The sequence below is a fragment of the Schistocerca gregaria genome, chromosome 6 (genome assembly GCF_023897955.1).
Source record: "Schistocerca gregaria isolate iqSchGreg1 chromosome 6, iqSchGreg1.2, whole genome shotgun sequence".
NCBI lineage: Eukaryota > Metazoa > Arthropoda > Insecta > Orthoptera > Acrididae > Schistocerca > Schistocerca gregaria.
In genome coordinates this window covers 37421162-37448257 of record NC_064925.1, presented here as the reverse complement: position 1 = coordinate 37448257, position 27096 = coordinate 37421162, and the positions used below count along the sequence as shown (strand labels likewise).

The window sequence follows — 27096 nt, the reverse complement described above, 5'->3', positions numbered from 1 at the left end:
CACTAATATTTATTTCATTCACCCTTTCGGTGGCACATGGATTTAATTGGGACAATTCTTCTGGGTTTTCCTTTGTAAAGGAACATTTGAAAATGGAGTTAAGCATTTCAGCTTTCACTTTACTACCCTCAATATCAGTTCTTGTCTCATTTGGTAGGGACTGGACAGTAACTTTGGCACCACTAACAGCCTTTACGTATCACCAAAATTTATTTGGGTTTTGTGAAATATGATTTGACAAGACTCTGCCACAGTAGTCACTGAAGACACCACACACTGCTCACTTCACAGCCAAACAAATTTCATTCAGCACATCTTTATCTACAGTCATATGCTTTGTTTTTACCTATTGTGCAGCAGTCTCTGTTTCTTTAGAAGTTTCTTTACAGTGACTGTACACCACAGAGGTTCGCTACCATTATGAACTGTTCTACTTGGGTACACATATCTGTCCAGAGTATTATCAACTATTCTTCTAAACTTGAGCCATAGTTCTTCTACAAGCTCCTGCCCTGTGCTGAAAGTTTTAAGTTCCTCATTGAGATATGACACTAATGATTTTTTATCTAGTATCATAATGTGTAACATGTAAGACAGAAAATGCTTTTGCATCGGTATTTTTACTTTATCTGTGAATGATGACACAGGTCAAATGAGATAATTATAGTGCTTCTTGCAAGTTGTAACTTATCATGCAGGTCATAAAATAGTTTTCATTATATTTCATTGTACCTCTCACATTAATATCCAATCGTGTTCAGTATAGAGTTTGATGTAAATGGCCTAAATGTTTTTGCTTGTGGAGAGCAGTTATACACTGCAATTATAACTAGGTCCAACTCAATTGGAAGTGCCCCAGGGATCAGTGTGGGGACCATTCGTGTTCCTTATTTATGTAGATGATACGGCCTCTAGTATTACAGGTAATTCTAAAATATTTCTGTCTGCCGACGACAATAGCTTGGTAGTAAAGGATGTTGTGTGGAACATTGGTTCTGTTTCAAATAGTGCAGTTCATGACATAAGTTCTTGGCTTTTAGAAAATAAACTAATGCTAAATCAAAGTGAGACTCCGTTTTTACAATTTCTAACACACAACTCAACAAAACCCGACCTTTTAATGTCACAGAATGGGCAATTGATCAGTGAAACTGAACAGTTCAAATCTCTAGGTTTTCAGATAGACAGTAAACTGTTGTGCAAAGCCCACCTTCAGAATCTTGTTCAAAGACTTAATGCTGCCATTTTTACTATTTGAATGGTATCTGAAGTAAGTGATCGTTCAGACAAGAAAATTAGTCTACTTTGCTTATTATCATTCGTTTATGTCATATGGTATTATATATTCGGGTAACTCTTTCCATTCTAAAAGGATATTTTTGGCTCCGAAACAGGCAGTTTGGGCAATAAATGATGTAAGTTCGCAAATCTCTTGTCGCCCTTGTTCACTAGTCTGCGTATTTTGACATTGGCCTCTTAATATATATAGTCTTTACTGAGTGAAATTTTCACTCTGCAGTGGCGTGCGCACTGATATGAAACTTCCTGGTAGATTAAAACTGTGTGTTGGACCAGGACTCGAACTCGAGACTTTTGCCTTTCACGGGCAAGTGCTCTTCCAACTGAACTACCCAAGCAAGACTCACGACCCGTCCTCACAGCTTCAATTCTGCCAGTACTTCATCAGCTACCTTCTGAACTTCACAGAAGCTCTTCTGTGAACCTTGCAGAACAAGCACTCCTGGAAGAAAGGATATTGTGGAGTCATGGCTTAGCCACAGCCTAGGGGATGCTTCCAGAATGAAATTTTCACTCTGCAGTGGAGTACACGCTGATATGAAACTTACTGGCAGATTAAAACTGTGTGCTGGACTGAGACTCGAACTCCGGGACCTTTGCCTTTTGTTGGCAAGTGCTCCACCAACTGAGCTACCCAAGCACAACTCACAACCCATCCTCACAGCTTTAATCTATCAGGAAGTTTCATATCACCACACTCTGCAGTGCAGAGTGAAAATATCATTCTGGAAGCATCCCCTAGGTTATCGCTAAACTATGTCTCCGCAATATCCTTTCTTCCAAGAGTGCTAGTTCTGCAAGGTTCGCAGAAGAGTTCTGTGAAGTTTGGAAGGTAGGAGACAAGGTACTGGTGAAATTGAAGCTGTGAGGACAGGTCGTGAGGCGTGGTAGGGTAGCTTAGTTGGTAGATCACTTGCCCGCAAAAGGCAAAGGTCCCGAGTTCAAATCTCGGTCCAGCACACAATTTTAATGTGCCAGGAAGTTTCATATTCTTTACTGTCATTTCTTTTTAACAATATCAGCTTATTCCCAAGAATTAGTAGCTTTCATTCAGTTAATACTTGGCAGAAATCAAACCTGCATTTGGAACAGACTTCCTTAATTTTGTTTTTTAGCAGAGAGGTGTGTAGTATACTGCTGCATCCATTTTTGACAAGCTACCACAAGAATTCAAAAATCTTTGCAGTAATCCATGCGCTGTTATATTGTTGATTGCATTTATTTAAAATTATGGCTTCACATTTTTTAGATTCATAAACATTTTACTTTTTCTATGCTGTAATTTCATGCACTGACACTTTCCATTACCTTTGTGATTTGCTCCTCAATTTGGTCCTACAAAATAGAGGTGTAAATAAATAAATAAAAAAATGAATAATAGTTGCACGTTCCAGCTTTTAGCAATGTACTTGATAATCATATAACAACTGAAATCTAGATATTACAGAACATAAATATAGAACAATTTAATTGGATAGATAAAAAGTCTACTCACCAGGCAGCAGCAGAACACACACACTCAAAAGAAGGTTGTAGCAAGGCAAGCTTTCGGAGCCAACAGCTCCTTCTTCAGGCAGAAGGGTTGAAGAGGAAGGAAGAGGGGTGAGGGAAAAGACTGAAGAGGTCTAGGACAAGGGGTAGTTTTCAAGAAAGTCACCGAACACCATGGGTCAGTGGAGCTATTCTAGGTGTGGTGAGCAAAATTTCAGACACAATGGATCTCATTTCAGGGCATGATTCTAGGAAATTATGGTCCTGTTGAAGTAGCTGGTTAATACTTTCCAGATCAGATAATAGTAAGTCAGAAGTGGTGCTCCGAAGTTGTTTCTTGGTGGGGTCAGCAGTACCAGGATTGGATGTGATGGCCTGAAAAATTTGCTTTTGAACAAGGCTGGTGGGGTAATTACGCGCAGTAGAGGCTGATGTGAGAATGGTGTTGTATTGCTGTACAGAGTCTGCATCTGAACAAATACATTTGCCTCGGATGCCAAGGTTGTATAGGAGGAAACGTCTGACATGGAAAGGATGGCAACTGTCAAAAAGCAAGTACTGGTGTTTGTTGGTAGGTTCAATGTGGATGGACGTGTGCAGTTGGCCCTTGCTGAGGACGAGATCAATATCAAGGAAAGTGGCATCGATTCAGAATAAGACCACGTGAAATTTAACTGCGAGAAGATATTCAGAGTTTCCAGGAATTTTAACATGTCAGTGAGTTCCAAGTACAGAAATCTCTTGCTCTCACCCACTTATCTGTGACATGTATGGCTCATCAGCCACTTTCCACACCACCAGACTCCTCTCCTTCTACAAAATACTGCAGTTATCTGCCCCTCATGTTTCCTTGGATGGTATCATCCACCAAACCGACTTCAAACTGCAACAACATGCCATATTTCACCTCAAGAAGCTATCCCACCTTCTCCTAAACTACCTGAACACAGGTGTATTCCTTCTTGCCCTCTGTGGCTCCCTAAACAGCCACACCGCCAATCACTTCTCTTCTCCTACAAGCCGAGCTTGGCTAATCTCCTTAACATCCCACAGCCATCACCACTGCCACCCAGACCAAGAATAACCCATAATCACAAGAACCAGCCATAACAGTACAGTATCCTTAACCTCTGATCTAAAAAACTCTTCTCTTCTGAATTATCTGTATTATATCAGGGTCTCATTTTCAACCCTAAACCTGCATTTGAGCATGCTGCTTTCATGAAGGATTTACTTCCCTTCACATGTAATATCAATTGGAAATATCAATTTGCAGCACCCAATCCCAAAACCTTTCCAACAGCAAATCTGACATTTAACCCTGCCTTGAACATTTCAGGCCATGATCCCAACTTGATCCACCTCCACTATCTCAAAATCATCCCTCACAAGCCTTCCAAGAATTCCTGATATCTAGCATTGCTTCACAATTCTTCCTCAGGTCCCTACAACATGAACCTAACCTGTCCTCTGCAGAACTCCAGGCTCTACATTCCCTAAAAGCTGATGACCTCATCATTATCCTCTCAGTAGACAAAGGACCTACCACTGTAGTACTAGCAAAAACTATTAACAACTGTATGTACATGGCAATCAAAATACATAAGAAATTGTCTAAACATGCCCCAAGCATTCCAATCAAATTATTTAGGAACAGCTTCTCACTAGCTAACACATATTTTCATCAGAATTTTTTTTGGAAACGTCCAAAATGAAAATAAAAATGTAAAAAGCTTTTGGATCGCACAAATGAGAATGAGACATTCCTCAAGAGAATCATAACTGGTGACGAGATGTGGGTCTATGATTATAATGTTGAGACCAAGGTTCAATCTTCACAATACGTTGGGAAAGGCTCTCCACAACCAAAAAAAGCTCATCAGATCAAATGTCAAAGTCGTGCTGATAGTTTTCTTTGACTCTGAATCATTAGTGCATCATGAGTTTTTGCCAAGAGACAAACTGTTAATCGATGGTACTATCGGGATGTGTTGCAACACCTGTGAGAAAATGTGATATGGAAAATGACCTGAAATGTGGTGAGACAATTCACAGGTATCGCATCACGATAACACAGCCACACATTCATCCCTGTTCGTGCATGACTATTGCACAAGAAATGAAATTACTGTGCTGCTTCATCCTCTGTACTCTCGAGACCGATGCATTCCAAAGTTAAAACCCCATTGACAGGAAGAAGATTTACAATGATACAAGAGCTAAAAGAAAATTCGCAGACGGTGTTCCCTCCTTTCCAGCAAGAGGCATACCGAGACTTCTTCCAGAAGTGGAAAAACGGTGTTCAGAGCAGTGTATCAATTGTGCTCTTTTTCAAAGGAGATAACGAACAATACGTAAAAAGTACGAACAGAAAAATTTTGTGGACAATGTTCCAAATTTTTCTGAACGGAGCTCATATATTACCAGCCAAAGAATACCATTTCATGAAAAGGATATTCAATAATTCAGGCTCAAAATTAGCCAATGCACTGCCAAGTATAGTTAAGTGCCAACACCATAATCTAAATAGTACAGCAACTTAAGTGGAAAGGTCATAACTGGCACAGAACCAAAAGAAACAGAGAGAAAAGAACAGTGCATATAATAATTTACAGAGGCACAATACATTGCAAAAGAAAATGGAGACAAGCAACAGGTAATACCAATATAAAATCTATATTGGTAGGCATTAGTAATACACATAAATATCTTGAATATGAAGTTATTTGACTGGATAAAACAGAAGGCATGAGATACCAAATACAGCAAAATGAATTAGGTAGGATTCATATGGAAACTAATATTACTCAGGACTCTCAGCATTTTTGTAGACAACTGATTAGTGAATACAATTTTTTATCATTGTTCACAAGACTATATGTATAAGACATCCTCTGAATATTCTCCAACAACCACCCTTCAACTTCCACTGCAATGCCCAGTTCTTATGACACAGCAGTAAAACATACCATTTGATCCAGCACCATCACTTGCAGATTGATTGCTGTGTGGAAAAAAAATATATACTTTATTTGTAACTATCTTCACAAACAGTGTTTACAAAGCTACACTGGCAGCGACACAACCGAGTTCCTGACACAGAGTAGTAACAATGAATGCTCTACACAGCTACCCATGAACACCTTTCAAGAGGTGAAAATTAACAAAACCAACAAACTGCAGAGATAGATTCCTGACTGGAAATGGAGGAAAAATGTCCTGTGAATGTGTGTCCTGAAATAGATGGTGCAATGACAACAAATTGTCCCAAAACATAGTACGGAGCTGTATAGCATTCATGTCACAATTGGAAGTGCACACATCAGGAAATCAAAAATCCTATCTCACAACTGAGACAATACTTCACTAGCACACAATTTAATTAGAAGTCACTTGTGAGTAACAGTGTCAAAAGTCTTCTGTAAATGTAACAATATGGAATCAATTTGATGTCCACTGTCAGTAGCACTCATTACTTCATGGAATTAAGAGCTAGTTGTGCTTTACTAGAAAAATATTTTCTAAGTTTGTGTTGCCTATTTGTCAATAAATAATTTTCTTGAAGGCAATTCACAACATTCAGGCACACACACATTCCAAACTCCTGCTGCAAATCAACGTAGTGATACGGACCTGTTACTATTCTCGGCTGGTGGTGCGACTTGTGCAACTTTCCAGCCTCTGGGTACGGATCATCCTACATGTGAGGGTGGTTACGTACGACTGCTAAGTATGGAGCTATTGTAACAGCATATTCTGAAAGGAACCTGACAGGTAAGCAATCTGAACTGGAAGCCAAGCATTTCTTAAGAGTTTTAAGCAGCTTTGCTACACCAAGGATATCTGCTTCTAAGTTACTCATGTTGGTAGTTGTTCAAATTCTGGAATATTTGCTTTGTCTTCTTTTGTACACGAATTCTGAAAAACCATGTTTAGCAATACTGCTTTAGTGGCACTATGGTCAATAACATCACCACTGTTATCGCACAGTGAAGGTATTGATTGGGTATTGACACTGGTGTTCTTTGGAAACTATCAAACGCGTCTCACTTTGAACTTCGTGCTAAATTTTGAGATTCTGTAAAGCTTCGACAATCTTGGCGATTTGTTGCAGTGAGAAAAGAACTTTTACTTAGGTTGTAACTTTGAACAAACTTTGTTAGCTGTTCTAATACTTGTATCAAATTATTATGAAATATCACATTTTACCGCTTCAGTTTACAGTGATAAGAACTCAAAACATGTTTCATCTTGTGCAGTAGTATTTTTGAGTTTTCTGAATTATCTCCGTGTCTGGGAGCAAGCAGTTCTCCAGAAGAGGCATTTTTGTTCACCCTAGAATCACATTGTGTTCTTCATGTAGAAAGATACAGGGGTAAGTTTTACTGCAGCAAGACTATGTGCACCTCTACCATCCTTGACATATCTTCCAACTTGATAGAATGAGATTTTCACTCTGCAGCAGAGTGTGTGCTGATATGAAACTTCCTGGCAGATTAAAACTGTGTGATGGACCGAGACTCAAACGTGGGACCTTTGCCTTTTGTGGGCATATGCTCTACCGACAGAGCTACCCGAGCACAACTCACGGCCCATCCTCACAGCTTCAATTCTGCCAGTACCTCATCACCTACCTTTCAAACTTCACAAAGCTCTTCCAACTTGTTTGTCACTATTACCAATCTGTGCATCCAATCACTGTAAATTTCATCATTGTTATATCTCTGTACAAACCCATTCTACTTGTACATAAATTTGGCAACATTTTCCGAGTACTGTAAGCACGTCACATGCCTCTTTTTTTAGAATATGCCATACATGAACTGTTACCATAAACCCATACCACAGAAAACTTGACAATATACTACAGAAACACCTCTTGTTAGAAACAGGTAATGGAACTAACAGCCAAGAACCACAAGTAGTATCTTGTGCCAGCAGTCCACACCTGTTCCAAGTGAGAGATGCTGCATTGCCAGGAAGAGAATTCTGATGACAGCAAAAAACAAAGAAACTTCTTAGACAAAAGTGTTCTGGTCTGTGACCTTTTTGCAGAAGTACTATTTTTTCCCATATTCCCATTTGGAATGCTGAAGTTGAGTTTCTTTTCTCAATTTTCCAGCATCTTTCAAGGAAGATAAGGTTTACAATTCTGTTAACTGTTAGACTTTTCACACCAGTGAATGGAAGGGGCAGAAATGAAACTCACCATTGTCCCAGGCAGCCTCCTTGGTGTGCAGAAGGGCTGCTAGTCCAATGTTGTCTTTTGGCATGACACGGTTCAGCATGTTGTCTGAGCCCTCTGCATTGGCCATCGCCAGCTGCGTGAATTCCACCAAGTGCTCCTTTATCAAGGTGAATCTGAAAGAAGTCAGTAATATATTTTAGTTTGCTTACACTTGGAAGGGGAAAATGTGTGTGTAAATGAAAGATCAGGTATTATGGCACATACATGTCAGATAACTATTCTCATCTGCATAAGCGTTACATCAAATTACAGTGTGGCATATAAAGACACCTGCCATCAATGAAGCCAAGTCACCTGCAAATAACTGCTACTCAACAGACCACCAGCACAATGGCCCACACTTAATCCAAATCAGGGGATCTAGCGACCACCCCAGTCATCCCGGTCACACCAGACAATGGCTATCAGGAACAGACCCGATTACTTTGTGTGTGTCATCTGTGCAAAATTTTCATGTACTGACTGACCTATTTATCTTATAAAGAAGGAACAGTTCCTAATTTTCTGAAAAATTTTGCAGAACCTAGGAACTGTTTTTCCTTTTCAATATTATTATCATGTTCTGACAAGCACCAATGTAAAATTCAGTAAATGTCCTATTTATTATACTAACTTGTGCAACTCTCATACTGGATTCAGGTATCTGGGCTTCACTGTTCTAAAATCCAGTGCAGTGTAAATGCCTCATTACAACTTTCGACCTCACAGCACTTCTGCATAAATGTCCATTTGAAATAAATACCCCCACGGTAATTTACTCACAGGTATTACAATGGATGAAGGAAACACAGATTAACATAGTGTCGACGATACACAAATGCTTACCAAGAGGAGATAACACTGTCGACTAATGACTAATCATCCTGTCACATAGTTCTTTGAAATTTCAGAGAAAACTTCAAATATCGATGACATCCAGTATCAGGGACAAGTCTCAGCACTCGAAATGCGAAAATTATATGCGATTTTTGTGCAAGGACAGTCTGACAAGTTTCTGTAACAAAGCAAGAAATTTTGCTGAGAGATGTGCTAGATGAAGGGAATTGACTAGATCAGTTGTACCATGACACTAAACTGCAGTAATTGGGCCATGGCAAGTGCAGCAGTCAGAAAACACTTTGCTAGGCTCAGACTGCATGTCACTCAGTCTACATTCCCAGGCTTGCCTTGGCACCTAGGACTGCAGCACACTGGTTGTGCTGTGCCTCCAGAAAATTACTTCATGAGAGAATACAAATTATTTTTAAATATGGTTATGTGCCTGTTCCACTAGTCACGAATGTAATTGATCTGTAAAAGTCTGCATTAGTGTACAGTTGATGTTTGAAGATGAACAAATCTACAGACTTCACAAGTACAAGTTGCTGGAGAAACAGTCACAAGTGTCACATAAGGGAGGCATTGTTCAGCTAACAAGCTAATCATTTACTTGGAATGATATATATTAACACATGCAGTATCACATATTCCCCAAAAGAGACACTGCACTGTCTCTGTGGGTGCAACTGTGGATTTCCAATGAAGTAACTGAAACAAAGCAGCCAGGAACAGCACGCACACCTGACAAGGGCAACACACGGACACAGTACATCATACTCAGTGTATATATGCTGCCATAGTCTGACATTAAAAGCCACAGTGATCACATTAGACCATTGCCACGAGCTGTTCCATTCCACTGTGTTCTAACCAATTCACTGAAACTCTCATTTGCACCTCAATAGCAAGTAAAGGAGGAACATACGACAACACACCAACTTGTATGCTTCGAAATATGACACTACATGCTGCTGCTTATGTTAAGATATATATTAACTTCCTGTTGTAAGTGTTCGCAGCAGTTGTTTAAAAGATGTCACTTCCAAAGAAGAAAATGTCTAGAGACATATATGAATAGTGACATCATCTGGTACAAGGTATCATTTCTTCAGCATCTGACACTGCTGTAATCTTTACATTTGCTGACCATCAAACATCAACTGCAGGACATTGCAGTGTGTTACAGCTAAATTACTTGATGATCATTTGAATAATGGGTTGTGCAATAAGCATATTTCTGTATTTTACAGTCGTTTCTAACATGTTTCAGCCATTCAGACTGAGAGACCTCCTGTACCGAGCGGAGCCGTGCCAGGTGAAATGTCTGTAGGCTCGATCTCACTGTCACAGGACTGGGCTGCGAGGCAACGAGCACTTTGCCACTCCAGCTGCCACCCTGCCCAGCCGTTTGCATGCCAGTGTATAGCTAGGTAATAGCTGCAGCTAGTAGGTAGTACACGGTAAACACTCACTTGGCAGTGCGGTAGAAGATGGCGCAGCCGTCGACGAACTTGCGTTCGTTCTCCGTCATGGTCTTGGCACGCGACTTGGGTGAGAAGATGCCGTCATAGCCATCCATCTTGAGTTGTGGTAGGAAGAAACTGTAGAACTGGTTTGTCTCCACTTCCTGCAGATAAGTATGCAGGGATCAGTGACACACATATACATAACATACGGAAATTTCATCTTTTGTCTACCTAGAAACAGCAGGCAACCAAGATTGCGATTTGGATTGATGATGCCATTAAAGATGGAGAACGAGATTCAAATTGGGGAATGACAGGTGAGGTAATCGATGGTGTCCTTTTGAAGGAATCATTCCTGTATTTGCTCTGAAATTTAGGGAAATCGTGGAAAGCCTAAATCGAGATGGCCATATGGGAACTTGAACTGATGTCCTCGTGAGTGTGAGTCCCATGCCTTATTAGCACTTACCACTGTCTCAGTCAACTCGCTCGGTGTTTGTCTTGCCATGTCACACACTGTCCACTGTAGAGAAGATTTCTCCTGGAGATACTTTATTTCACCTCATATGAAGAAGACTGTCACAGACAGATTGGAATTATTTGTTCACAGGCAGAAGACATCTGGCTCGGATATACAAATGGTGGGTAATGGGACCTTAGAATAATGACCCTCACTAACTGGAAGGCTTTCAACATGTGAGATACAAGTTTGGTCAAAACATAAACTGTCACAAGTGAGTTTGTACCATGTGTGCATAATGCCTACCATTCACCAGCACAGCCACAGAAGGGCAGTCAGCCAGGACGACACATTCCGAGTTCCTTACATAAGCTCTGGCTATCTGGAGCTGTGACTGAGTTCAACCACCACAGTCAAAATCAACACTGTCACACTTTTTGAAATACATCTACAACTACTTCACTCAGTTGATACCATGAAAAATCCATAGTTCTGTGCTTGATCAGTTGTGAACTGCAATATTTGTCACAATGAACAGCCAAGAATATAAATAAAACAAAGTTGTATTAAAAACAAAGATTCCAAGACTTACCAAGCGGGAAAGTGCTGGTAGACAGGCACAATAAAATAACACACAAACACACACACAAAATTTCTAGCTTTCGCAACCAATGGTTGCTTCTTCAGGAAAGAGGGAAGGAGAGGGAAAGACAAAAGGATGTGGCGCGCACCATACATATACAGACACAAGCAGACATATTTAAAGGCAAAGAGTTTGGGCAGAGATGTCAGTCGAGGCGGAAGTGCAGAGGCAAAGATGATGTTGAATGACAGGTGAGGTATGAGTGGCGGGAACTTGAAATTAGCGGAGATTGAGGCCTGGTGGATAACGAGAAGAGAGGATATATTGAAGGGCAAGTTCCCATCTCTGGAGTTCGGATAGGTTGGTGTTGGTGGGAAGTATCCAGATAACCTGGACAGTGTAACACTGTGCAAAGATGTGCTGGTCGTGCACCAAGGCATGTTTAGCCACAGGGTGATCCTCATTACCAACAAACACTGTCTGCCTGTGTCCATTCATGCGAATGGACAGTTTGTTGCTGGTCATTCCCACATAGAAAGCGTCACAGTGTAGGCAGGTCAATTGGTAAATCATGTGGGTGCTTTCACACGTGGCTCTGCCTTTGATCGTGTACACTTTCCAGGTTACAGGACTGGAGTAGGTGGTGGTGGGAGGGTGCATAGGACAGGTTTTACACTGGGGGCGGTTACAAGGGTAGGAGCCAGAGGGTAGGGAAGGTGGTTTGGGGATTTCATAGGAATGAACCAAGAGGTTACGAAGGTTAGGTAGACGGTAGAAAGACACTCTTGGTGGAGTGGGGAGGATTTCATGAAGGATGCATCTCATTTCGGGGCAGGATTTTAGGAAGTCGTATCCCTGCTGGAGAGCCACATTTAGAGTCTGATCCAGTCCCGGGAAGTATCCTGTCACAAGTGCGGCACTTTTGGGGTTCTTCTGTGAGAGGTTCTGGGTTTGAGGTAAGTCTTTCTCCTCCCGGGACTGGAATGACTCCTTACCCTCTCCCTTAAAACCCACATCCTTTCGTCTTTCCCTCTCCTTCCCACTTTCCTGAAGAAGCAACTGTTGGTTGCAAAAGCTAGAAATTTTGTGTCTGTGTTTGTGTGTTATTTTATTGTGCCTGTCTACCAGCGCTTTCCCGCTTGGTAAGTCTTGGAATCTTTGTTTTTAATATATTTTTCCCATGTGGAAGTTTCTTTCTATTTTAAAAACAAAGTTGATGTGACTTCCCAAACAAAAGCGCTGGCAGGTCGATAGATACACAAACAAACACAAACATGTGTGTTTGTGTTTGTGTATCTATCGACCTGCCACCTCTTTTGTTTGGTAAGTCACGTCTATATATATATAGGGTGAGTCACCTAACGTTACCGCTCAATATATTTCATAAACCACATCAAATACTGACGAACTGATTCCACAGACAAAACGTGAGGAGAGGGGCTATTGTAATTGTTTAATACAAACCATACAAAAATGCACGGAAGTCTGTTTTTTAACACAAACCTACTTTTTTTTAAAAATGGAATGACATTAGTTTTGTTAGCACATCTGAACATATAAACAAATACGTAATCAGTGCCGTTTGTTGCATTGTAAAATGTTAATTACATCCGGAGATATTGTAACCTAAAGTTGACGCTTGAAACCTCCGACGTTCAGTTGCATGTTGTAACAAACATGGCCCACGGTCAGCGAGGAGCATCTGCAGGGACATGTTTACGATGATGACTGTGTTTACGAGTGTGGCTGTAGTGCACTGTTGTGGTTTGGTCTAGCTGTCGCAGTGTCCGCATGTAGCGCTTGGTGCTATTGTTATTCTGCATTTGTCGCCACACGCAGACCAACTGTAGTACACCGTGTTACCAGACATCTGTGATAGTGTAGTGCTGTAGAAACTGTGACCATAGTGTATTTGAACTCTGAAAAGGCGGAGAGTGTCGACGAAATGCAGCTCAAGCCTGCAGGGTGTATCCACAACGGTACCCAGACAGAGAGCATCCAACATACCGCACATTGCAAAACATCTACCGCCAACTGTATGCAACAGGTATGGTCGTAGCACGCCAACGGGTCCGTAACAGGCCCGTCACAGGAGAAGCGGGTGCAGTTGGTGTGTTAGCTGCTGTTGCCATGAACCCACACATGAGTACACGGGACATTGTGAGAGCCGGCGGACTGAGTCAAAGTAGTGTCATGCACACACTGCATCGTCACCACTTTCACCCGTTTCATGTGTCGCTACATCAGCAATTACATGGTGATGACTTTAATCATCGAGTGCAATTCTGTCAATGGGCATTAACAGAGAATGCGTTGCAGTTCTACCTGTTTACCGATGAAGCGAGTTTCACAAACCATGGGCCAGTGAATCTACGGAACATGCATTACTGGACCGTGGACAACCCTCGCTGGCTCAGACAGGTAGAGCGACAGCGACCGTGGACTGTAAATGTATGGTGCGGAATCAGTGGCGACCACCTCATTGGTCCTCACTTCATTGGAGGGGGCCCAAACAGCTGCAACATACATCATGTTTCTACAGACGTTGCTCAAAAATGTCCCAATGGAAACACGACGACGTATGTGGTATCAGCATGATGGTGCACCTGCACATTCCACAATTAACACTAGTCTGACCCTTGACAGGATGTTCGACGGGCGTTTCATAGGACGTGGAGGACGCATAAATTGTCCAGACCGTTCTCCTGATCTTCCACCTCTGGACTTCTTTCTGTGGGGTATGTTAAAGGAGAATGTGTACCTTGATGTGCCTACAACCCCAGAGGATATGAAACAACGTATTGTGGCAGCCTGCGGCGACATTACACCAGATGTACTGTGGCGTGTACGACATTCATTACGGCAGAGATTGCAATTGTGTGCAGCAAATGATGGCCACCACATTGAACATCTATTGGCCTGACATGTCGGAACACACTCTATTCCACTCCGTAATTGAAAACGGAAACCATGTGTGTACGTGTACCTCACCCCTCAGGGTAATGTACATGTACGTCAGTGAAAAAGACCAATAAAAAGGTGTTAGCATGTGGACATAATGTGCTGTTCCAGACTTTTCTGTTCCCTTTGGATCCCTACATAATTCGGTGCTCTCTGATACACACGATCGAACAGCGGAGGAGTGGTACTCAAGCGCCAACTTTAGGTTACAATATCTCCAGATATAATTAACATTTTACAAGGCAACAAACGGCACTGATTACGTATTTGTTCTTATTTCCAATGTGCTAACAAAACTAACGTGGTTCCATTTTTTAAAAAAATTTTGTGTTAAAAAAACATACTTCCATGCATTTTTTATGGTTTGTATTAACCAATTACACTAGCCCCTCTCCTCACGTTCGGTCTGTGGAATCGATTCGTCAGTATCTGATGTGGTTTACGAAATATATCCACCGGTAATGTTAGGTGACTCACCCTGTGTGTGTGTATTTATATATATATACCGTGTGTGTGTGTGTGTGTGTGTGTGTGTGTGTATAATAAAGAAACTTCCACATGGGAAAAATATATTAAAAACAAAGATTCCAAGACTTACCAAGCGGGAAAGCGCCGGTAGACAGGCACAATAAATAAAACACACACACACACACACACACACACACACACACACACACACACACACACAATGTTTGCTTGTGTCTGTGTATGTGCGGATGGATGTGTGTGTGTGTGTGTGTGTGTGTGTGTGTGTGTGTGTGTGTGCGCGCGTGCGTGCGTGCGTGTGCGCGAGTGTACACCTGTCCTTTTTTTCCCCTAAGGGAAGTCTTTCCGCTACCGGGATTGGAATGACTCCATAAAACCCACAACCTTTCGTCTTTCCCTCTTTCCTGAAGAAGCAACCGTCGGGCGCGAAAGCTAGAAATTCTGTGTGTGTGTTTGTGTGTTTTATTTATCGTGCCTATCTACCGGCGCTTTCCTGCTTGGTAAGTCTTGGAATCTTTGTTTTTAATATATTTTTCCCATGTGGAAGTCTTACCAAGTGGGAAAGCGCCGGTAGACAGGCACAATAAAATAACACACAAACACACACACAAAATTACGAGCTTTCGCAACCGGTGGTTGCTTTGTCAGGAAAGAGGGAAGAAAAAGGAAAGATGAAAGGATGTGGGTTTTAAGGGAGAGGGTAAGGAGTCATTCCAATCCCGGGAGAGGAAAGACTTACCTTAGGGGGAAAAAAGGATAGGTATATACTCGCACACACACATATCCATCCATTGATGGAATCTTTGTTTTTAATATATTTTTCCCATGTGGAAGTTTCTTTATATATGGCTTTCAACTATTTTGCTCAGTGCACAGGAATTCTGTAGTTAGTTTACTTGCTTCTGTGCTGCTGAGTACATTCCGACACAGTGTGAAGGCTTGCAATTATACTATACAAAGAAAATGAACTGGCTCAACATTTTTTGTCCATTCTCACCATCACATTCCCTTAAGAAAGATGATATTGCTGCAACAAAAACATGTTGCAGATACAGCAAAGCTGAGAAATAACAAAATGATAGTCATGGCTCAGAAGCCACTGACAGCCATAACTACTGAGGTAAACAAACAAGAAGCAGGTTACAATGCCCACCAAGATGACAGGAGAACACTAGAAGATATACTTACCCCAGGCAGACAAAGGGAACATTGCATAAAATGGAGGAAGAAGAATTTTAAGGAAAACATTGGATTTATTCACAGAGAACATTACTGAAATACAAAAAGATGCCCCAAAAATATTTCAGACAAAGCTCAAATCACAGCTGAAGAACAAACATTGCTTCCTAAATTACTGTAAGAGAAAGTATAGCAATATTATGATTTCTCAGGCATCAAAGACAAAATCACCACCAAAAATACACAAAGGAGATTGCATCACTAGATCCACTGTGGACCCAGGAAGCAAATAATAGCCAAGACATATAAGAGTAAAAACAGATGAAACAAATCAGTAAAAAATAGTCAGCAGCTAACTGGGGAAATTAAAGACATCAAGAGTTCCATTATATCCAATTAATATTATGTGACATTACAAACCTAAACACAACATACCCTTCCCAGTATCATTCAAAATCATTATGTCAAATTTCCTGAGACATAAAAGCTCTCACTGTCACAAACTGTTGAATTCAGAGACCTACTTGAACTAGTACTGTAAACAACTATTTCACATTTAATAGTAAAATTTACATACCATATAAGGTCGAGCAATAGGAACAAATATAGTAGGTGCAATTATCAATAAACAGTTAAGTAGTAAACAATACTATATCAGACTAGGCAAATTCTTGAAAGATCAGGAATAAACGTTAACTGTGAAAAAATTCTACTAGAATCTAGATAGCTAAAACAAGAAAATTTACATAAATTGCAAACATTACTAAAGATAGAAGACGGGAAGGAAACACACTCAATACATTATGTCGAGGAAAGATGGGAATATTTTGCTCAACACTAAGTTATTAAATAAATATTGCTTGTCCCGTTGTATCCAGAAGTCTAAATATCGGAGTTACTAAGAAATGGATCACCTTAGATATTATAAAACTGAGGGAGGATCTAAAACTAGCATTGAAAATTGTTGGATAAACACAACTATGACTAACATTGGCACATATAACAAGAAGGAGAGAGTCTATAGTACAGTTATAAGAGAAACTAACTCCAGATTTTACCAGAAACAAATTTCAGCTTCTAAAAACATTTCCAAGACTGTATGGTCACACGTAAAAGGGTCTGTTAGGGAAGATAGCAGTAATATAATTTTAGAGAAAGATGTAGGGATCCAAATTACATCACGAATATTTTTATGTTGAAGTTGCAGAAACACTTTTTAACAACAGGTCTCGAAAGCCAAGTAATATGTATAACATATCCAACACTGCAGATTGCATTTTTCTGACAAGTGGAACAGAAGTAGCATGTGAAAGCAAAACAGGGTGCGGCAGAACTGACTGCTTCTGTCGATTGCCGCTGGAGCTGTGGTGGGGGTAGGCAGTTGCACATGGTCTGCCTTTGTTCAGTTGTTGACCCCATTTCTGGACCGGTGCACATCGTAGTTTTGCCTTTCGTGCTTATTATGAAAATAGCAGATCTGTGATCGCAACACAATGAGCTTTTCAGCAACAGTTCAACATTCCACACAACAATGCCATTCCTAATGCAAACACAATTCGGTCCTGGGTTCAGCAGATGGAGGAAACTGGCAGCACACTAAGAATAGATACACATGGCCAATGCAGGTCCTTCAGAATGCCAGAAAATGTGGAGCGGGTGAGAACAGCAGTTCGATAATCGTCGCAACGATCTGCTCGACGACATGCTGTTGCATTGGGGATTTCAGACCGCAGTCTGAGAAGGATTCTGCAATGTGATTTGAAGTTTCATCCTTTCAAATAATGATTACTCAAGAATTACGTCCAGTACACTACACTAACAGTCAAAATCTGTGTGAGCAAATGCTTGCTCAGATCCCTCCAAATGCAGATTTCTTCAGTAGTGATTGGACACCTTTTCATCTTAGTGGGTGTGTGCATAAGTAAAACTTTCGCTACTGGGCTGAAAATAACCCCCAAATTATTGATGAAAGACCGCAACATTCTCCTAAAGTGACAGTGTGGTGTGCCGTATCACAATCTGATGCGGTAGGCCCCTACTTTTATGAGGAGAAATGTTTCTGGGAGAATGTCGGGTGGCCTGCGCAATCACCACACTTGAGCATTTGTGACTACTTTCTTTGGGGATATCTGAAGGAAAAGGTTTTCAGAAGCCACTCTCACACCCTACCAGAGTTAAAAGAGCGGATTTTTGATAAAGTGAATGCCATACCCTGCGATATGGATGCGAGAGCTGCTAGAAATTTCAGGAATTGTCTATAACAATGTATTGATGCTAATGGCCACCACCTCGAGGACATTATTTTCAAAATTAAATGAATATAAAACGGTATATTGTACTAATTTAGAAAAATAAGAACTTTTTTCCTATACATCCAGATTTACTTTTTATTGCTCCTTAAAACTGCTTAGTCGGTTCTGCTGCACCCTGTACTATCCGCTTGAATAGAGAAACAGATAATTATTGTACAAGAAATAGGGATGATTATCATCTTCACAGGAAGCCAGTCAAGTTATCCAAAAAAGATCCTATAACTGCTGGACACATTTTACAAGCACACAATAAATTGCAACCCAGAATAAGAAGCATTGAAAAGACATGTCTTCACAAACAAATTGAAAGGTTATTTAGTTTCCTTAGCCTTTTCTAGTTTAAAAGAATACCTAAAAGCTAAACAGTAGGAGGAGGATCTTGTTCAAGTAAGGAGGCCACCATAAAACGTGTTGTAAACAGAAATGGAAAACTAATGTACTGTCTTACATAACAAGAATGATCCTGCTGTTGATTGCCCTTTTTTGTTTGTTTCAGGGGCCTTGAAACACATGCTGCTATAAAGAGTGGCTTCCAGAGTGTAAGATGGGGGAAATTATTCAGTGCATAGTTTACACTACTGAAGTGTGATAGCACAAGCATAATATTGTGTAAAGGTGAAAATGAGCATGTAATTATCGTGCCGTCACGAAAGTTTTTATATCCTTGTTATCATCTCTTTTAGATTATGTAATGTACTCTTTATTTTACTTGGGGGGGGGGGGGGGGGGGGGGGGAGACATCGTAGAGTCATAATTTACTTTTGTTAATTTTGTGTGTGTGTGTGTGTGTGTGTGTGTGTGTGTGTGCGTGTGTGTGTGTGCGCGCGCGCAGCTCACATTGCCATCCTACAACACACAAAATATGTTGCCTCCAGAGCACTAGTTAACAGAGTCATTAACATACCAGCAGATAAATATGTGAAGCACGAAAACTCAGCATGATAAAATAAATAGTTGCAGAAAATGGCAACCATGACACATTTATTGGCATCACACAGAAAAGAATAATCATGGTGGTGGTGGTGGTGGTGGTGATGATGATGATGATGATGATGATAATAATAATAATAATAATAATTCCCCGTGGAGGCCTAGGAAAAGAATAGGCCTTCGGTATGTTCTGCCAGTCGTAAAAGGCGACGAAAAGAACAAACCACTAATAGGGCTAACCCCCCTTTTAGTGTAATTAGTTGGTTCAGGACACAACTAAAGAAGCCTCGGACAAGCGCCATCATGGTCGGGGACGACGCTTGAACCCTATGCCCGCCCACAATGGTAACGACACTGCTGGCCAACTGGAAAATGATTTAAATCCAAATAGAGGTAAATGCAGACTTTGCAAACAACAAATAGAAACAGTAGATCACATCACAAGTGGATGTACAATACTAGCAAATACAGAATACCCCAGAAGACATGACAATGTAGCAAAAATAATACGTCAACAGTTTGCCTTACAACATAAACTTATAAAACAACACGTTCCCACATACAAGTATGCACCACAAAATGTACTGTAGAATGATGAATACAAATTATACTGGAACAGAACCATTATAACAGATAAAACAACACCACATAACAAACCTGACATCATACTCACCAATAAAAAGAAGAAATTAACACAACTATCGAAATATCCATACCCAATACAGCAAATTTACAGAAGAAAACAGGAGGAAAAAATTGAAAAATACATCCAACTGGCTGAGGAAGTCAAGGATATGTGGCATCAGGATAAAATTGACATTATACCAATTATACTGTCAACTACAGGAGTCATACCACACAATATCCACCAGTACATCAATGCAATACAGCTACATCCAAACTTATATATACAACTACAGAAATCCGTAATTATTGATACATGTTCAATTACCCAAAAGTTCCTAAATACAATATAACATATACCATACAGTTAAAAGGAAGTCACGCTTGATCAAGGTCCGCGTCACTTTCCACTTTTGACCAGACATAACGTCTGAGATAAGAAAGAAATAACAATAATAATAATAAAGCAACAGCTACACAGAAAATAAAAAAAGAAATCCACTTTCTACATTCACAGGCAAACACTCTTGAAGGACAGCAACAATTTTCGAACCACACAACACTGGCATCGCTTTCACTCCATATTAAGTGCTACGTACACTGTGACACAACTGAGCACACATGCATATAAACACACACAATCAGACAGTCACAAAATGGTATGCAGTACTTGAAAAGCTCTATATGTAGCAGAAACTGGGAGATCTCCAACACAAATGTAATAAACACGGAAATGCCCAACACACAAACAACTACACTAAATCAGTAAGAGACACCTGCATAAGGGACACTGGATACTCATTCTCTCTATTGCATCCTCAATTACCTTCATGTATTACATAAAATGAACAAATTTTCATTCATGACACAGCACATGGAAACCACTGACTCAATTAAATGTGAAAGTAGATTTGTCTGCCATGATTTCATGGCAAAACTGCTGATCGATTTCAATGAAATTTCGTACGGAGATAGCCTGAACCCCAAGGAAGAACATAGACTACTTTAACAACTTAAAAAAAAGAAAAAAGAAACATGGAGGATGGAACATCTTTTTTGACATCAGTCAACTGAACAATGTTAAAAGATTATTAAATTTATTGCAAAACACTCTCGTCATATAACACATACATACTTGTGGACAGATGAATGCTGCTGCACATACACTGCTTGGCAACAATGCTGCATTGTCATGTTGTGCATTGTGGCAGTTGGCTGCTTGGCAACAATGCTGCATTGTCATGTTGTGCATTGTGGCAGTTGACGGTGGCTTTGCTTACCCAGATGGGGAGACACGTGAGAGTTATTGGACACACAATAGCTTACTTGCTGACTTTCATTCATCATAACAGACTTATTGGTATGAGAGTGCAGCCGCAGCTACACCTTTACAGAAAATTTTCATCTTAATTGTTTGTACACCTTAGAACTTGAAATTATTCTACAGCCTCTGACTTCGGTTAATGAAGTCAGGACGGTCGATTGGGTAACACTGGTCACTCACAACACTGTACGTGCGAAGTGGCCAGTGTTGACAACCTGCCCCCACTGTAGTTCAGTCGAGCATCATGTGTGTTCAATGTTAGACCTGCTGGATGAAGTGCTTGTTGAGTGTGTTGGTTCTGAACTGAGAACAGACAATGAACGAGCAAAGGATCAATTTAAAGTTTTGTTTTAAGCTTGGCAGGACACCAACAGAAACACGTGCAATGCTGATGCATGTTTACGGGGCTCAAGCACTGTCCATGAAGTGTGTGTACAAGTGGTTCACCCATTTTTGAGGAGGCCGGGAAAGTGTTTCTGACAATCACCATAGTGAACAACCAGTGATCGCCGTCAGTGATGAAAAAATTGAGAAAGTGAAGACATTAATCACAAACAACCATCGATTAACTGTGTGTGTGATAGCAGATGAACTGTGAATCCATATGACAAATCCTTACCCAGGAGTTAAGGAAAAGGAAAACGTGTTGTCGTGTTGTGCCACATCACTTGACTGACAATTAGAGGCTTCACAGGATTTAGTCGAAATGATGGATGCAACACAAAATTTCTTGAACCGTACTGTCACTGATGATTAAACCTGGTGTCTCTGTTACAACCCTGAAATGCAACAGCAAAGCATGGAATGGCATTCTTCGACATAACCTCATCGGAAGAAGGTCAGAGCCAAAAAATCACGCATCTAAACGATGCTCATCACCTTTTACGATAGTCAAGTCATTATCCACAAGGAATTTCTACTTGTGGAAACAACATTGAACGCTGCATGGTACGTTGAAATTTTGACCCGTTTCAAACGTCTATGCAGGATATGAACCAAGTATACACAACAAGGTTTCTGGTTTTTGGTTCACAACAACACTCACCCACACACAGCCAATATCTTCAAACAGTTCCTGGCAAAAAAGGTGTGGTGCAACTTGAACATCCACCATACTCACCGGATCACAATCCTCTTGATCTCTTCCTATTCCCATTACTCAAACTCGCTTTGAAAGGAAAGATATTTGATGCTATTCCTGACGTCCAACGAAATGCGATGCGGCTTTTGAACACCATCCCAAAGGAAGACTTTGTGCAAAGTTTACAGGACATGTAACGCAGAGCACAGCAGTGCATAGTTATGGGAGGTGACTATTTCGAAGGACAGTAAGGAAACTGTAGTTCATAGTTCATCCACATTAATGTTACAGGACTATTCACTGAATTTTATTGTCAGAGGTTGTATATTAACAATTAAGAGTCTCTGGAATGATGTAAATATCTTAATGTGATAGTGTTAAGTAAAAATGCATTTGTTACAGTGCTCTGTATCCCAGATAAATAAATTTCCAGCAACAATGTAAATAACAGTACTAATGATTTAATTGTGCAACTCACTTAAGGTACACACTAAAATAAATTTATCTTTGCGTATGGGGTAATGTTTCATTACATAACCTGACTGGCAGACCTAGCAAATGAACCTCATCAAACTTCAGATTAATGTACATGTAACTCAATGTTGTCAAAGTGTCTCATGACACTAAATGTTAGTAAAAATGAATTGACACAGTAGGATTTATTTCATAAATTCATTCCAATGTAACTCATAAGAAAGGGGCTAAGTGTCTATTGTTTCATTTCCAAAATAAGTGAGGTCACAGGTCAAGAAATGGAATAAGTTTCCAAACAGGTACATTTGTTAGAACAATATCTTTTGTATATACTGGTACTGTGAATTGAACAGCTGCTATGAAACAGCATATACAAAAAGCTACTGATGATTACCTTATGAGGTACTGGGTAACGGGATCAAGCACCTAAGCACCTTCAAGCAAATCGTTAGAACACTTGAAAATAAGGAAATTTTGCTTCTACATTTCAGGCCCACAGCCTAACAGTGTCCGAATAATCAGAGTCGGTGATTTTAATCCAGTGTGGGTTTCCTGAACCTAACTTATCAGAGCTATAGGACCAGCGTTCAGATCACAATCGACTACTGTCTCATTTTTCCTGGACTCCATGCTGTGTCTTCAAGTCGGAAATGTCAGTGGTGATAAAGAGTGGTTGGATCTTGACCCTCCCTTCACTGGATGGAATGTGTGTATGCCATGCCCCAGGTGTCTGTGCGTAGTGTGGGTACCATAACATCCCGTATTCACAAAGTCAGGTGCAGGAAGCTGCCTAAAAACCCCAACAACGGTGGCTAGCACACCACTCCTCATCGTTTAACTGCCACATGGACCTGACTGAGGGTAGATGAGCCTCCCTGAGTCCTGAAATTGGTGTGTTAACACACGCAACTCTCCAGGCGAGACACAATCAACAGCAGTGTGTCATCAAATTGAAAGTCTTGCCATACTTTTCACTCTTTGGAATTCATATAGTCTTATTGCAAACAAATTAAATTTTATCACAACAAAGGGAAGGGAGTATACAGCATGCATTTGTAGAAACTTTGGTGAAAAGTGTTTGTCAGTAGCTCATTAGCCCCTCCTCCCCTTTTTTAAGGTGATGTGATGGTGAGAACAGACAAAAAGTGTTGAGCCAGTGCATTTTCTTTTCACAATGTCCTTGCAAGCCTTCACTCTACGTCAGAGAGTAGTCAGCAACACAGAAACAGGAAGACTAGGAAATTCATGTGCACCGAACAAAATAGTTGAAAGCCATTTTGCTGCATGTAATATGCCATAGGCTGATGAAAAAAATTTTCTCAGCTATTCATCATATCAAATGTAGCAGCTCACTATGGAACATGCACAAAGCTATGAATTTTGGTGATATCAGCTGGATGAAGTAGTTTCGAAAAGCATGTGACAGTGTTACAGTTTCATAATGAAGATCGGAAATTGGCTAAAGAAATAAACATCAGAGGACTGTAAAGTGCGTACACAGTAAAATTTATTTTATTTAAAATAACAATATAAAATAATTTGGTATCAGTTTTCATTCTGTTTTGAAAGAGAAAGAAGTATCACAAGAAGGGTGATTTGAACTCATGCTCATGGATTTTGATTGTGCTGGTTGGACTTTGTCCCAACTCCAGTTAGCCAGAGCTTATGTCAGAACATCTGGAGCTGACTGAAATCATTAGTTCTTGTATATTTGGGAAACTAGTAAGTTCTGAGCATCATAAACATAAATTGCCATTTCCTTATTTTTAAGTGTTTTAATGATACTGTCTGGCCCAAAACAAATACTGCACCATGATGTCTGACCTTGAATTTTTTTCTAAAAATGAAAGCAAAGTGAGCTAAGCTGTTTGACAACAGTTAATTAGTGGTTCCTAGTAAGATTTACAAGTCTGTGAAAACGTAATCCAGTTAAGAAGCAAGCGGTTTGCCAAATTGTTGCTCAACCAATTCTCGAGCATTGACTGTAAGTGTGGGGCTGGACCATTAGCCCTGAGCATCAATCGTCAGTCTGGGACCCTTACTCGGCTCAACTAATGGCATGGCTAGAGCAGGGGTGACGGTCAGTTCTGCCAACGTAACGGTGTTATTGTATTAACAAGTGTGGAGTTTGAATGAAGTGACTAAAACACTGGAGTGTGAAACATCTCGAAGTGCCAACTCATTCCAACTTGTTTGCAAGGCCACTATTATTTTGGCTGTTCTGTTCTGAACTGAAGCCAACCACCCCCTGCAACAGTGTCGCGTCCAAGTAACAGGCTGCAGCGCACTGCAGAATGCAAGGTGAGGCACTCGCGTTCCATGTGAGACTCACTGTCTGCTTCCAGAATGAATCCTATCATTTTTAAAACTATGTGACTGTGCGCTGGACGGACTCAAACTGGGGAATTCACCTTCCGTTGTTAGCATTGTTACTGCTCCAACCATCCCAACTTCCAACACCTAGCAGCTCAAATGGCTCTAAGCACTATGGGACACACCTTGCAGCACTACAGCTCCTGGACGAAACTATATTGGGGACAAATGTCTTCAACACAGCACAGATTCCCTGCAGAATAAGAAACTTTCGCCAGAGCTGGGGAAAAGTAATTTTTCTGCAGCTTTGTTCCTTCCCACAAGGTATGCATGAGAACTTCTGTCAAGTTTCAAAGGTGTGAGTGGTACTACAAGAACTGTAGCCAAAAGAGTGGGTTATGGCCTTTTTTTCCCTTCCCGCAAGGTACCATAACATTACGTTGCAATTTTTGGAGTTTTGCTCTTTAATTTCTCTACTTTATATCTAAAATTAGTTCAAGTTACATATCAACATAACACAGAGAGACTGTTTGGCATAAAAAATTAAAACTAATTTATGATGATGTAAATAAAATAGAAAGAAACTTCCACATGGGAAAAATATATTAAAAACAAAGATTCCAAGACTTACCAAGCGGGAAAGCGCCGGCAGACAGGCACATGAACAAAACACACAAACACACACACAGAATTACGAGCTTTCGCAACTGGCAGTTGCTTCGTCAGGAAAGAGGGAAGGAGAGGGAAAAATGAAAGGATGTGGGTTTTAAGGGAGAGGGTAAGGAGTCATTCCAATCCCGGGAGCGGAAAGACTTCCCTTAGGGGAAAAAAAGGACAGGTGTACACTCGTGCACACACACACACACACACACACACACACACACACACACACACACACACACACACACACATATCCATCCGCACATACACAGACACAAGCAGACCTGTCTGCTTGTGGATATGTGTGTGTGCGAGTGTACACCTGTCCTTTTTTTCCCCTAAGGGAAGTCTTTCCGCTCCCGGGATTGGAATGACTCCTTACCCTCTCCCTTAAAACCCACATCCTTTCATTTTTCCCTCTCCTTCCCTCTTTCCTGACGAAGCAACTGCCAGTTGCAAAAGCTCGTAATTCTGTGTGTGTGTTTGTGTGTTTTCTTCATGTGCCTGTCTGCCGGCGCTTTCCCGCTTGGTAAGTCTTGGAATCTTTGTTTTTAATATAAAACTAATTTATGTTATTTAATAAAACTTATATTATTGCAGATACAAGAATGTACATTGCTACTGTCACTTTTTTCTTTTCTTTTTGACCGCTTTATCTATTTAATGAAAACAGCATTACAGATGTGTTGATAACGGTTGAGCTTTGTATCAACACCATCTAAGCACCTGGCATTGCCCAGTCTTCAACTAGTCTGCATTCTTCTCGTCCCTTCACTGTCCAACTCTTCCTCGGCCAAGTCTCTGTCTACCTATGCCTGCCCTGTCTGTTTGTCCATCTCCTACTGCTCTCTATCGCTGTCCCTTTACTCCTCCCCACTCGCTCTCTATCTCCCCCTCTCCCCCTTTCCTATCCATGTTATCACCCCCACCCTAATGGACACTGTTGGTTCTCACCCCTCCCATCCACTGTGTTTCTTTCAGGCAGTAAGAGACATGTGTATTGAGTTTGGTTGAAACCAATCCAGGGTTTTGGGAGAAGATATTTTTAACCCACGAGTTCACCCACATACGCACTTGTTACATGTATAACGAATGTTTGGAAAGTATCTGGCTTTGTTCTGTATTGCCAGAACCAACAATGGTATCGAGTCTACGTTCTAAAGCATACAAAGTGGGCATGTCTGACTTTCTTCACCGGTGTGAGAGCACCAGTTACTGGCCAGCCACTGCAAACTGACAGAATAAGTGCAACAACGTTATTGCCTCAAATTTTGTTTTAAGCTTGGCGATTCTCAAGTTGAAACAATAACCAAGATTCAACAAGTGTCTGAGGATGAAGCAATGGAGACTACATGGATAAGTACAATCACTTCAAAGATGGCCCCT

The 27096-nt window shown here is 40.6% G+C and overlaps 1 protein-coding gene across 5 annotated transcripts in view; it reads right to left on the bottom strand.

The window, feature by feature from the left end:
- LOC126279128 (CCR4-NOT transcription complex subunit 6-like) overlaps positions 1 to 27096 on the bottom strand; it is an 811221-nt gene that overhangs the window by 76042 nt on the left and 708083 nt on the right. For all 5 annotated transcript variants that reach the window (XM_049979620.1, XM_049979621.1, XM_049979619.1 and 2 more), the window contains 2 exons: positions 10330 to 10484; positions 8000 to 8151 (listed from right to left, as the gene is read on the bottom strand). In XM_049979620.1, coding sequence (XP_049835577.1) covers positions 8000 to 8151; positions 10330 to 10484 — 307 coding nt within the window. The remainder of the gene's footprint in view (positions 1 to 7999; positions 8152 to 10329; positions 10485 to 27096) is intronic.